Below are 14,600 nucleotides of genomic sequence, written 5' to 3'. Positions count from 1 at the left end.
GACTACATTCTATAGTCTTGCCACCCTCCGTGCATTCTCAGAGTGGTGTTCAGCATAGAGTACTGATTCATACTGAGGAGGGAGTTAAGTGGTAATCAGCAGGAGGTTTCTTTGCACATGTTTGGCTTTGATGACATGAGACTTCATGTGGTCTAGAGTCATATTGAGGACTCTCAAGGCAACTCCCTCTCCACTGTATGCCATTGTCTGCCACCACTGGCGGATCTGTCCTGCCGGTGGGACAGGACATAGTCAGGGATGGTGATGGTCATCAGAGGCATTGGCTGTAAGGTATAATTCGGGATCTATGACTATGTCAGGCTGTTGCTTGATTTGATCTGTGGGATAACCCAGTTTTGGCACAAGGCCCGAGGAGGTTCATAAGTAGGACTGTACAAGTTCAGCAAGGCTGGGAGTGCTTTTGTCTCTGGTATCTAGGTCGATTCAGTTTCATTCCTTTTTGACAATATAGCAGTTTGGTATAACTGAGTGGCTTGCTAGGCCATATCAGAGATCAGTTGGGAGCCAATCCAATTGCAGTCCGGCTGGGGTCACATGGAGGCCAGACCAAGTAAGGATAGCTGAAATCCTTGTGTGTGTTTTTACAGCAATTACCGACAGTTTTCACGGTCACCATTACTGGGATGATCTTTTAATTCATAAAATCGGAATTAAGTTAATTTGAATTCCATGATGGAATATGAACCTTTGTCCACAGAGCTTTGATCTCTGAATTATTTCTCTCTTGCTCTTGCACTCTATCTGTCTCTCTCTCTTTCCCTTATCTCCACTCTTTCTGTGTTCCCTGTGCACTTCATGCCCCATATCAATAGTGCCAGGTAAAATGTTGCTCACAAAAACCAGTGAAGGATTCTGCAATGAAATTAAATGCTGGTCATGGGAAGCACCTTGTGAGAGTTAAATTATCACTTGTAACTTATTTAAAAATTAAATTGATAACATTTTATATAATTCTTAAAATTATTATTTAAAACTCATCTCTTGTGTTTTTCCCCACTTGGGTGTGTGTTATGTAATTATGATCATACTATAAGTAATTAACATTAGGTAGCACAATGGTTAGCACTGTTGCTAGGGACCAGGGTTTGATTCCCGGCTTGGGTCACTGGCATGTGGAGTCTGCATATTCCGCCCCCCCCCCTGTGTGGGTTTCCTCTGGGTGCTCCGTTTTCATCCCACAAGTCCCAAAATATATGCTGGTTAGGTGAATTGGACATTCTGAATTCTCCCTCTGTGTACCCAAACAGGCGCCGGGGTGTGGCGACCAGGGGATTTTCACAGTAACTTCATTGCAGTGTTAATGTGAGCCTACTTGTGACACTAATAAAGATTATTATTAATACTGCATCTTTTAAAGCTGTACTTGCCAGACATTTTTCTTTTATCTTCAAAGTATTAAGTGTCTTCAAAGTATTAAGTGTATTACCATAATTTTTTTTTAAACTAATTGAGATCATAGGCAGCTGTTGGTATAAAGCTACATTTGTTAACACGTTATGTAAATACATAGACACCTACAGGAGTAACTCGGCCTCCTGAAAAGCTCATGCTTGTTCTGTACTTCAACTCCATTTATTTGCCTTTGATTTACACCCTTCGATATCCTTAAACTAATAACACTCTCTTGATCTCCGTTTTGAGCATTTCAATTAACTCAGCATCCACAGTCTTGTGGGAGAGAATTCCAGATTGCTACCATCTTTGTGTATAAAAATTATTCCTGGTTTCACTCTTGAATGGCGTAGCTCTAATTTTATGCTTGTTCCTCTTGTTCTAGATTTCCCCATCGGAGGAAATAACTTTTTGATATCTAGTTTATTAAATCCATTTTTCATCTTTAAAACATTAAATAAACCACTCTTCCATTTTCCCAATCCATTAGAATATATACCATGTTTATGTGACCTCTCCTCATAGTTTACCCCTTAACTCTCCGATATAATTCTAGTGAACCTGCATTGTACATCTTTCAAAGTTAGTCTATATTCTTGCTGAGGTTTTGTGTCCAAATCTAAATGCAGATGAGGACTGAACCAGGGGTCTCTAACGGAAGCATGACTTCCTCACTTTTACAATTTCCTTGACAAAAAGGCCAACATTTCATTAGTCATCTTGATTTTGTTTTTTGTGCCTACCCACTAGCTTTTAGTGAATGGTGTGCATGGACGTCCAAAATCTTTGTGCCTCTTCAGTTCCTGGACTCTTGCCTTCAAAGAGTTCCAAAGTGGATGACCCCGTGCTTCCTTGCATGAATTAAATCTGTGTGCGCACACAATCTCTGTGTATCTCTCTTTGTAGCTTTCTACAACTATCTATACAAGTTACTGTGTCTCCTCACTGACATCTGAAAATTTAGATGTACAACTCTTCCTTTATCCAAGTCACCCTTGGGTAATGCAACTTGTCACATCCTGCCAATCAGTATGTTCTTTTTTCATTATCCACTGTCTCCTCCGTCTCATCCAGTGACTAACCTGATAACCAAGATTGTCTCCAGTTTGCCCTCTCAAATATGTTAATAATACATGGTTTCATTCATTGTCCAATTAGGCCAGATTGTTATTTAACTTTCAACGGTGCATTTAAAATCCTTGTGGATCTAATGGTTTTATATATTTTAAGAATTGAAAATTAAACCAGATTAGGACAATGGGAATTTGAGGGGTTGAAGATTCTGATCAACTATTGATTTTAAAATGCCAAGTTTATTGAGGAAAACGTTATTCTCCACTTTTCTATAATTGATCTGGAGCTGGGTATGATGCCCTCTCTCCAATGCTCCTTTCTCCCATGCCCACATTCCACCCAGCAAATAAAAAGAAAAAGGCACAATGATATTTAGTCCTGATGAGCAATTTAAATCTCAAATTATTGTAGATTACAAAATCAATATGAAGGTGTAGGCATAGTGAAAGCACATTTGATGTATAAACAACAAAGTTTTCTTTTGGCTGAGAAAAGATGATTTGACGAGCGTGCAGCATCATTTAGACAACAATCAGCTCTTCCATACTCCATTTTAATCTTATTGTAATCATCCTAACATTTATAAGCATTAAACTGGCAAGTTTTATTTTCTTAAAAGTGTCATTGCCATTTCATATATTTCACTAATTTTCCATTTCATGTTTAACCACCTTCCATATTTCCTTGTGCTTGTGCAATTAGGCTTGTGTGTTTTGGGTAGAAAACAACAATATTAACCCTTTGATCACTGCAGTCACATTTCTGTGCCACAATTTCGCAATTCAGACATTTTATTTGCCCAGAAATTGTTGTGAATTATTTGGCTTAAGAGACATCACCAAATTCAAATTCTGAATGATTCAATCAAGGATACGATGAAATAGGGGGTGTGGGGAGATGTTGTGGAAATAAACAACGACATAGACCTGTTGGACCGAATGGTCTGTTTCTGTGTTTTAAATCTTATGTAATTTATTGGTCCATAACTTTGACCATTTTTAATGTGTACATTTAAGTATGCTTTTGGAAATATAAGTATTTTATAAGAAGGACATTCAGTACTCAGAGGGTTAAATGAAAAATATTGTAAAATTCTTTACGTTCACAAAAATAACCCACTATTGTTGAATCTTATACATACACTAGTAGTGTGTCTGTCTCCCTCCAGTCCTTCTCATTACCTGCCCCCCCCCCCCATCAAAAACTCCGGACTTTCCTCTCTTTAATCCTCTTGATCACAATTTAGCTTCCATTTGGATGATATGGTTGGGTTATTTTTGTGAAAATGTAGCTGCAAAGTAGAATATACAGCAGAAATATTAACGTTGCAGGATATGGCTTCATAATTCTGTTTTGGGTAAGCTAAAGTAAAACTTGATTGTAATTGGAAATACACTGTGGTCTAATTGACTTTGCAACGATGTGTAATGTTTAACTTGGAGGAATTAATTGGATATGCCTGTGAGGGATCTGAACTTTCACGAGTGCAATCCAAAGTGTTTGAGCATCTTGCTGCTTTAAGTATACATATCATCGATTTCATCGTGCTATTGGTTCAGATTTGAGCAAAACACTCTATCCAAGCAGAGTCAGCATTCATATGTTGAAATACATTGAAAAATAAGTAATTTAAATATTAACCTCACTTTTTTTTGTAGGTGGCAGTGAAAACTTTTAATACTATCAGACATTTCGTAATGTGATAATGTTCAAAATGCCATAACACGGTCACTGTCCTACAGTAATACTTTTTAAAGGAGGAATTCGGCACAATTTGTTATTTTGTTGCTGTTCAGTTCAGCATACATGAGCTGCATGCACACATTCTAAATTAAATCTTCAAAATATATATATATATATATATATACACACACTATGATTAAGACAGTGACCTTCTGTTAATAACTGCATTGCATATTCATAGTGCGAAAATGTAATTTTTGTTGTTACTTTTTTTCTGGATACAAAATATATCTTTCAGCATGTTTTTTAAAAGAAGTGATGAACAATGTATCATAATCCTTCAATTAAGTCTTCAAAGGACTCATTAATTTTACAGATTTTCATTTTATTGCTCTGACATGCAAACTCCTAATGTATGAATTGTCTTGAACACGTTTCTGAACAATTGTGTCTAATTATGCTTGCCGATTTAATTGCACCAAATTATGCAGTTTGCATTGTAAATGAGGTGTAACAATGAATTTCATTAGTCATTCAATATACCTCATCATTAATAGAAGATTAGAAGCAGTTGAACTTCTCTTTTACAGAGCTGTTTTTAGCGACTGCAATTTTAGTCAGTTTTTTAAATTGGTCACCCAATCTGAATGATTTGATTTATGTACTATAATATTAAACTATTCCCTCTGCAATCATGTGTCCCCTATTTAAAAATGAGCTGCACCTTTCTGCTGTAAAACCTGTTTGAACCGTAAAGTGTAAACCAGTTTAACTTTGAAGACATTCAATTACGTTAAACTTCTAAAATGTAGTCACATTTTTAAAAAAAATCTTGGACTGGATTCTCCATTACTGGGACTATGTCCCCAAGCCGGCGTCAAAACGGTGGAGTTTCACGCCAGAAACACTGGCGTGAAAGGACCACTAATTCCTAGCCCTGCATGGGCTAGCAGGGTAGCATAGTGGTTAGCACAATGACTTCACAGCGCCAGGGTCCCAGGTTCGATTTCCGGCTTGGGTGACTGTGCGGAGTCTGCACGTTCTCCCCGTGTAAGTGTAGGTTTCCTCCGGGTTCTCTGGTTTCCTCCCACAGTCCAAAGATGTGCAGGCAGGTAGGCCACGCTAAATTTCCCTTAGTGCCCAAAAAAGGTACGGTAAGGTGGGGTTACGGGGATGTGGTGGAGTTGTGGGGACGGGGTGGAGGTGCGGGCTTAAGTAGGGTGCTCTTTCCAATGGCCAGTGCAGACGCAATGGGTCGAATGGTCTCCTTCTGTATTGTAAATTCTGTGACCCGGTGGAGATCCAGCAGCTTTTGCTGCAGATACAGGCACCCGTAATTCCGGATCAGTGGTCGTGCATGCGCATGGCGGCGGCCTCCATGGCGGACGCGGAGCTAGACTCGAAAAATAAACACCTCCCCCAATCGGCCACGGGCCCGACTCTGTCCACCCACACAAACATTCCCCGGCCACCTATAAGCCCCCCTGCCCTTGGATCGGCCAGACCCCAACCAGCGCAGCCGCGGACTGAGTCTGGAGCCGCCACGCGAGTATCCCCGACCGGATGGGCCACATTTATTCCACACCGTTGGGACTTCGGCCAAATGGCGGAGCGGGCCTCTGGCAATGGTCCCAGGTAGGTCCTCGGCGGTCCTAGTACTCCCTGAGTACACCGATTTTCGGGGCCCGCAGAATCGGGTAACCCATTGACTTCAGTTTTTCTAGGGCTTTTTGATAATGCATTCAGCCAAATCATAGAATTTACAGTGCAGAAGGAGGCCATTCGGCCCATCGAGTCTGCACCGGCTCTTGGAAAGAGCACCCTACCCAAGGTCAACATCTCCACCCTATCCCAGTAACCCCACCCAACACTAAGGGCAATTTGGACACTAAGGGCAATTTAGCATGGCCAATCCACCTAACGTGCACATCTTTGGACTGTGGGAGGAAACCGGAGCACCCGGAGGAAACCCACGCACACACTGGGAGGATGTGCAGACTCCGCACAGACAGTGACCCAAGCTGGAATCGAACCTGGGACCATGGAGCTGTGAAGCCATTGTGCTATCCACAATGCTACCGTGCTGCCTTGATGTCAATGAGAGTCACTTTCAACTCATGATTTCATAGAGAGGTGTCATAGGAGAAGAAGCAGATGTTGAGCAAAACTGAGGAGTGGACCAGAGGAAACTGTCCATTTTGTAAAACTGGAAAGGAAGGGGAAATGTGTTAGGTGGCAAAGTGCTGGAGGTGTTGGAAATGTTTGAGGAAGATCCGTTGAAATGGAGCCTAATGGTGTGCAAGATGTAGTTACAGGGAACACAAATGCATCTGGGACAGTGGGTTGTGGGGGGTTCAGAAGGGGTGACACAAGAAGTGCATGAAATAGTAGAATGCACACAGTCCAGGGCTCCATCAACCATGGTTGGAGGAAATCCTCAAAATGGAAGGCATATAAGAAGCACTTGTATGGAAGGTTTGTTATGGGCCAGGGTTTAGAGAACCCCGAAATGTATCATGGAGTTCACCTGACCCACAGCTTTTAACAGATTGTGGTTATGGGGAGCACACAGGCTTATCTTACAGGTGTGATGCACCAGAGATCCACAGTACTTTTAAATTAAAACAATGTTTATTTATGAAACCAGTTAACACTTTATAAACCCATAGTAAACATCCTAACAACTATCAACACCAATAAATCCCCAAAGAATACAGTACGCTATAAGTAACTCTTAATCTTTCCTTGCAACATCCATAAGACAAAAAGAACCCTTTGTACAGAAAGACATCAGGTTTAACTTCACTACTGAGAACAGTTACCACGTTGAAATCTCCAAATGGACATTCATAAGCTAGCAGGGATTCATACACATCTTGCTGTGACTGCAGCGTCTCCAAAACAAAACTAAAGCACACCCTGAAGCTGCGAGCACAAATCGAAAGTAAAAGCTCAGCTCCACCCATACTGACATCACTGCAGTAATAAACACCCATTTCTTAAAGGTGCACCCACTACACCTATAAAAACACCCAATGGGGCTGGTTTAGCTCAGGGCTAAAGAGCTGGCTTTGAAAGCAGACCAAGGCAGGCCAGCAGCGCAGGTTCAATTCCCGTATCAGCTTCCTGAACAGGTGCCAGAATGTGGTGACTAGGGGCTTTTCACAGTAACTTCATTTGAAGCCTACTTGTGACAATAAGTGATTTTCATTTTTTTCATTTCTTGAAGGTACTCTCACATGACAGGTTGTGTTATTTGTGTTATTCAAACAGATGATCGAGAAACCTTTTTATTTGCAAATTTTTTATTGAACATAACCCAAAATAGGAACAACGCCCCAAAACCCCTTACTCCCCCCCCCCCCCCACCCCCAGCTGCTGAAAGTGACCAGCTCTTTAAAATACATAACCAACAGTTGCCATCGTCCAAAGAACCTTCCAATTGACTCCCTCAGTGTGTATTTAACTTTCTCCAAATACAAAATTCCAGGAGGTCCCCCAGCCACACTGAGGCATTGGATGGAGAAGCTGACCTCCACTCCAGCAGAACCCGCCTATGACCATCTGCTCCTGCCTGCAACTCCGGCAGCTTTGTCACCCTGCATATGGCCTCTCGGGCACCTGGCTCCAGCTCCCTGCTTAAGACCGGCAACATGGTGCTGAAAAAAGAGCCCCAAATATTCGCTAGCTTAGGACATGTCCGAACATCTGAATGTGATTTGCTGGGCCCCTCACACACCGCTCGCACTTATCTTTTACCCCCTCAAACACCTGACTCATCCTTGCCCTCATTCAGTGCACCTGATGCACCACCTTCAGTGTATGAGCCCAAGCCTCGCACATGACAACGTGGCATTCACCCTCCATTAGCCTCACACTACACCTCCTTCTCCACTTCACCCCCTAGCTCCTCCTCTCATTGCCCCTTAATCCCCTCCAGTGAGGCCCTGTCCTCTGCCTGTAGCCTCTCATAGATTCCCGAAGTTATACCCTCCTCCAACTCGGCCAGTGATGGCACTTTCTCCACCAATGACGTGGGCAGCGCAACTAAAAAAACCCAAATAAACCTTCATCGCAAAACTCCGGACTTGCAAGTAACTGAATGCCCCAGACTGCACAAGCCTGCACTTCGCCACTAACTCCGCCAAGCACGCAAATCACTCTCCAGGAACAATTCCCCCATTACTGCCACCCCCTTATCCTCCCATCACCTAAACCTGGCATTGACCATGACTCAAACATATGGTTATGCCTGATCGGCATCATCCTCGACCCTCTTCCTGTTTCAAAGGGCTGCTGTAATTGACTCCATATTTTTAGCATAGCCATCACCACTGGGTTACCCAAAAACCACCTCGGGGAGAATGGGAGCAGGACAGTCACCAACACCTGTAATCCCGTCCCCTCATACGATCTGGCCTCCACCTTTACTCAAATGACTCCTGGTCCCCCTCCACCAACCCAACGCCGTCTCCACATTTGCCACCCAGTAGGCAGCCTCTGCAGAACCACCCTTCGGATCCTCGCCATCTTCCCTGTCCATATAAATGACAAAATCATGCTTTTGATGTCCGAGAAACTGGGAGAATAGAATAGAGTTCTACAAGAAGTGGGGTGTGAGCCTGGTTAGAACTGGAACAAAACGTGTTCTGTATATCCCACAAAAAGGTAGGCATGGCTAAGAGCCATGTAAATAACCATAGCAACACCTTGTATTTAGAGGAATTGAATGAACGTGGAGGAGAGGTTGTTCAAGATGAGAACAAGATCAGTAAGGCAGAGGAGTGATATGATTGTGATCTTTTCAAGGAAGAATCAACAAGCTCTCAGACTGGCCTGGTGTGGGGTAGAGATGTAGAGTAATGTGACTTCCATGGTTACAAGGAGACATACAGGGCCAGGGAACTGGGAATTGTTTAAGTGATGAAGGACATCAGAAGAGTCACAAATGTAGATAGAAAGAAACTGGGTGTGGGGAGAAAGAAATCCTCAATAGAAAGAAAGCCTCAATAGAAAGAAAGCATAAAAATATATGATTCGCAGTAGTGGGCCATTTGGCCCCTCGAGTCTGCTCCACCATTCAATAAGATTGTGGCTGATCTGATTTTCACCTCCACTCCATATTCCACCTGTCCTTGATAACCTGTGACTCCCGTGTTAGTCACAAATGTATCAACCTTAAAATTATTTAATGAACCTGTTTCCATTGCTCTCCGGGGGGAGAGAGCTCCAAAGATTGACAACCTCTGAGGAAAAAAAGACATTCTCTACTTAGTCTTAAATGGGAGACCCCTTACTTTTAAACTGTGTCTCCTGGTTCTAGTTCCTTCCACAAGAGGAAGCATCCTTTCAATATTTCAATATTTACCCTGTCAAGTCCCTCAGGGTATTATATGTTTCTCTAAGATCAGTCCAAAGATGTGCGGGTTAGGTGGATTGGCCATGCTAAATTGCCCGTAGTGTAAGGTTAATGGGGGTATTGTTGGGTTACGGGTATACGGGTTACGTGGGTTTAAGTAGGGTGATCATTGCTCGGCACAACATCGAGGGCCGAAGGGCCTGTTCTGTGCTGTACTGTTCTATGTTCTATGTTCTATCTCTCAATCTTCTAAACCTCAATGGCTACAGGCCCAGCCTGTCAAACCTTTCCTCGTAAGACAACCCTTGTGCTCCCTTCCCACCCCCATGTATGAGTCAAGTACATGTTCTTGGACCTGCTTGGAACTTTTCTTAAATAAAACCAAAACTACACCGTACTCCAGATATGGTCTCACCAGCGCCCTGTGCAATTCCAGCAAAACATTCCTACCTTTTATATGAGTGGTATGTTTGGGATTGGGTGACCACCAGGATGGATGTTGTGTGGAGAAGATTTCCAGAGGACATTGAGGTCAGTTACAGTCCTGTAAACAATAGCTTGATGTTATGTGGCAGAATCATGGTTTAGAGGGAGGGTAGAAGGAAGTGACAGTCGACATTCAGTCTCTGCTAAGTAGAGGTTGGTATGCCAAACAACAGCACCACCCTTGTCATCAGGTTTTATGACCACATCAGGGTTGGACCTGAGGTAGCAGAATGCAGCAAGCTCAAAAGAGGATTGGTTGAATTGACTGAGGGGGGAAGAGAGTAGAGAGGGTAAAAAAATCAAAGAAGGGACCCATATGGGGGAGAATATTGGAGGCTGGTGGAAGAATGTGGTATGGGAAGGGAAGGCGCCTGGGCAAAGAAGTGAAGGTAATTGAAGTGAGCTCAGTGTCGTATCAAGCGCAATAGTTGAGGTGTGTGTTAAGAGGTTGAAACTGAGGCCTTTACTAATGACAGGTGTTTCAGCCTCAGGCCCTTTATCCTCAACCGAGTATTCCTCGCTGTCATGTTAGATGGGACTCACTCGCTTGGTCATTCTGTTTCATGTATTTCTGCTCTTGCCTCTTCCCTTCTCTCCAAGAACCATGATATGTTTCCCTTGTCCCCTTCCACCCCCACTATCCACTGCATGCAACAGATTATTCACCACAATTACCATTACCTCCAGCATGATACTACCACAGATACATTTCCCCTCGCCTCCCCTTTCAGCATTCCATCTGCAATACCCTGGTTTACTCCTCAATCACTCCGAACACCCACACATTCCTACAGCACCAATCCAGGGGATGCAATGCCTGCCTTTTTATCTCCACCCTCCACCTTTCCCTATTCAAGGGGCAAACTCCTCCTCCTAAGTGAAACAACAATTTTCTTGTCCTTCTTTCAATTGAGTATACCATATTCCCTGCTTACAAGATGATCTATTTTTGGGAAGACCAAATGCAAACTTGGGTGATCACTTTTCAAGCACCTCTGTTCAGTTCAAAAGTGTGACCCTGAGTTCCAGGGCAACTTGCCATTTTAATTCTCCACCTTTTGTGTATGGCCTGCCTCAGTGTTCTAATGAAGCTCAATGCAAGCTCGAGGCTGTCTGGACACAAAACACCATGGATGCTGGAGACCTGAAATTAAAACTGAAAAAGCTGGAAAAACTCAGGTCAGGCAGCACATGTAGAGAGAGAAGCAGAGTTTACGTCCATATGGCATAAGAGGAGCTAAGAGAGGTTCAGGAAATAAAATAGTTCAGGAATATGTGAAAGCTCAGGAGAGATTTGACAAAGTTGTCATGGACAAAAGACAAAGGAGTGTTAATGGTAGTGCTAAAATTAAATCAGGTGTTAATAGTGGTGTAAAGGTCAGATAGTTAAAGGTGTTGATAGTAAAATCAGGGTCCATGCTCTCTTAAAGGAAAACATAAGAACAATTTACAGACTGGCTCGCCCCACGCGAGGGAGACAAAGAAATATCGAAGTGGAGGACAGAGTTCATGATCTGAAGTTGCTGAACTCTGTGTTAAGTTCCGAAGGCTGTAAAGTGCTTAATCGGAAGATTCGGTGCTGTTCCTCCAGTTCGCATTGGGCTTCACTGGAACATTGTAGCAGACCAAGGATAGAAATGTGGGTTGAGAGCAAAATGATGAATTGAAATGGCAAGTGACAGAAATTATTTGGAGATGCCGGTGTTGGACTGGGGTGAGCACAGTAAGAAGTCTTACAACACCAGGTTGAAGTCCAAAAGGTTTGTTTCGAATGACAAACTTTTGGAGCGCAGCTCCTTCCTCGGGTGAATCCAGAAACATATATATAGACAAAGTCAAAGATGCAAGACGATACTTTGAATCAGAGTCTTTGCAGGTAATTCACTCTTTCCAGGTCCAGATGGAGCAACTGGAGAGAGAGATAATCACAGGTTAAAGAGGTGTGAATTGTCTCAAGCCAGGACAGTTGGTAGGATTTCGCAAGCCCAGGCCAGATGGTGGGGGCTGAATGTAATGCGACATGAATCCAAGGTCCCGGTTGAGGCCGGCTATCATTTTTTGCTCCGTGATTCTGTGCTGTCGCATGTCCTGAAGACCACCTTGGAGAACGCTTACCTGAAGATCAGAGGTTGAATGCCCTTGACTGCTGAAGTGTTCCCCGGCTGGAAGGGAACATTCCTGCCTGGTGATTGTCACGCGATATCCGTTCATCCATTGTCGCAGCGTCTGCATGGTCTTGCCAATGTACCATGCCCTGGGACAGCCTTTCCTGCAGTGTATGAGATAGGGGTCATGCTTGTGGGCTGAGCGAAGGTGTTCCACATAAAGCAGTCACCCAGTCTGCATTTAGTCTTCCCAGTATAGAGGAGAATGCATTGGGAGCAGCGAATACAATAGACTATATTGAAAAAGGTGAAAGTGATTGCTGCTTCACTAGGAAGAAGGGTTTGGGGCCTTGGACAGTGAGTGGGGAGGAGGTAAGGGGGAAGGTGTTCCACCTCCTGCAATTGCATAGAACAGTGCTGCGGTTGGGGGGTGATGGAATGGACCGGGATGTCAGAGGGAATCGGCCCCAATGGAATGCCTACAGAGTAGTTGAGCGGAAGATTTGTTTGGTGGTATTGATATCTCCAATTTTAGGTTGCAACTTCTCCCATTTTGTGCATTTTTTCTTCACTGGTTGTCCCTCTCTGTCCCTCTCTCCTTATTTCCATTGGTTTTACTTTCAGATGGTAGCTATTCATGATCCTGTTATTCATGCTACCTCATGACACATCTTTTATTTGTTTACTTGTCCCATTTTCATTCCCTATTGACATCATGCATGCTTCTGTCTTTCCTGTCCTCCTTCACCTCACTTTATTTCCCTTTTGTTCTTCTCACCCCACATTTCCCCTGCTGATAGCCTATTACATTTTTAACTTTACCCAGTACTGATGAGAGGTCACAGAATTAAAATCTGAATTCTGTTTCTCTACATATACTCTGAAGACCTGCTAACTATTTCCAGCATTTTCTGTTTTTAAACCTAAATTACTGTACACCTTGTTGAAGTTGTGCATTGTTAAAATATTCAGTAACAAAGATGAGACTGAAACAGCTGGACAACAAAATGTGGTATTTGAGGATCATAATCACCATTTAATCTCGCCTATCAAATCTAATTTACATTAAACTTTGACCAGAGAGCTTTCGGACCATTTATTTTGATCACTAAATATGTCAGGGTTTTTTAAATTTAAAAAAAAACTTGCCTGCAACATTTTTATTTGTGTACCATATGCAACTTCAATTTGTAATTGACATATTTTAAGGTTATAATATGTTAATTTGTGCAGAATTCACTTTACGTTTCTTCGTGGATTCTTGCATTCTTCAACACACCATAGATGTCTTGACCTGGTTTAGGTGTGATAAATTGTGCATGTCAGATAAGCTCATAACTTACAAATTTTCTTTTTCTAGTGTGAAGTACTTACGATCTGTTAATGCAAAATTTATTTCTATTTACAAGTATATACATATTTTGGCAAGCATTTATATGTTAAAACATTCAGAGATATGTAAATATGATTAACCAGGAATGCATTCTGTACTTTTCATTTTCAATTTTTAATTATAATTGAATGTTCCTATTCCAGACCCAGTCAGCAGGAAACACACTCCAGAAACATAAATCTTCTTCATCATTCACACCATTTATAGATCCCAGATTATTGCAAATATCCCCATCTAGTGGGACCACTATATCTTCCATGGGTAAGTGATAAAATTTGTCATAATACAAGATTTTGTGAGAATCTTGTGACTGTAATTCATTTTTGAAGGAAATGTAATTGTACAATTTTGCTGTAACACTCATCCTAAAGACCTTGGATACATCCATTGTTCTCCAATAGGTTTGGACAAATGAAAGATACTTTAAGAAGTCTTTATATACTAATAAAGATTATGGGGTGTAGAAATGGCAGTGAGGCTACTATTTCTAGGCTGCTCTAGTGAATGAGTAGAGGCACAATGGACTGAATGGATGCCTCTTGTACTGTATCAAGCCACCCTTCAATACCAGTTCATCTGCTTATCATTTAGGTGAATTTGAATCCTCATTCTTGCATTTAAATTGCACTACTTAGCTTTATCTTTTACATGGAACGGCATCTACAGTTTACCTGCTAATTTACCTGTGTCCTCCTGCAGTTTTCTGCCGTCCTTGTCATAACCTACCATAATTGGGTGTCATAGGATCATAAAAATAGAAAAGCAGAATGTTTTTAAAAGATGAGAAACTTGAAAGTATTGATGTTCAAAGAGTGTTGGATGTGATTGTACAGGAATGTAGGAAGTTTAATCCAAGGACAGCAAACTGTTAGGAAGGTGAATAGCATGTTGACCATTATTGGGGTTGTGGGGGTGAAACCCACACAGACACGGGGAGAATGTGCTAACTCCACACGGACAGTGACCCAGGGCTGTGATTCGAACCCGGGTCCTCAGCGCTGTAGTCCAAGTGCTAACCACTGCACTGCCAAGCTGTCCCTGATATACTGCTAAGTCAGGATGGAGAGTGATTTGGAGGGGAACATCC

General features: G+C 42.4%; 1 protein-coding gene across 9 annotated transcripts in view; it reads left to right on the top strand.

Moving 5' to 3' along the window:
• The window catches only part of LOC119977609 (mitogen-activated protein kinase kinase kinase kinase 4), a 399,419-nt gene that overhangs the window by 329,699 nt on the left and 55,120 nt on the right, over positions 1-14,600 (top strand). For all 9 annotated transcript variants that reach the window (XM_038818739.1, XM_038818736.1, XM_038818742.1 and 6 more), the window contains one exon: positions 13,657-13,774. In XM_038818739.1, coding sequence (XP_038674667.1) covers positions 13,657-13,774 — 118 coding nt within the window. The remainder of the gene's footprint in view (positions 1-13,656; positions 13,775-14,600) is intronic.

The sequence above is a fragment of the Scyliorhinus canicula genome, chromosome 14 (genome assembly GCF_902713615.1).
Source record: "Scyliorhinus canicula chromosome 14, sScyCan1.1, whole genome shotgun sequence".
Lineage (NCBI taxonomy): Eukaryota > Metazoa > Chordata > Chondrichthyes > Carcharhiniformes > Scyliorhinidae > Scyliorhinus > Scyliorhinus canicula.
Note: the sequence above shows the minus strand (reverse complement) of the source record. Positions and strands in the feature narration are given on the sequence as shown.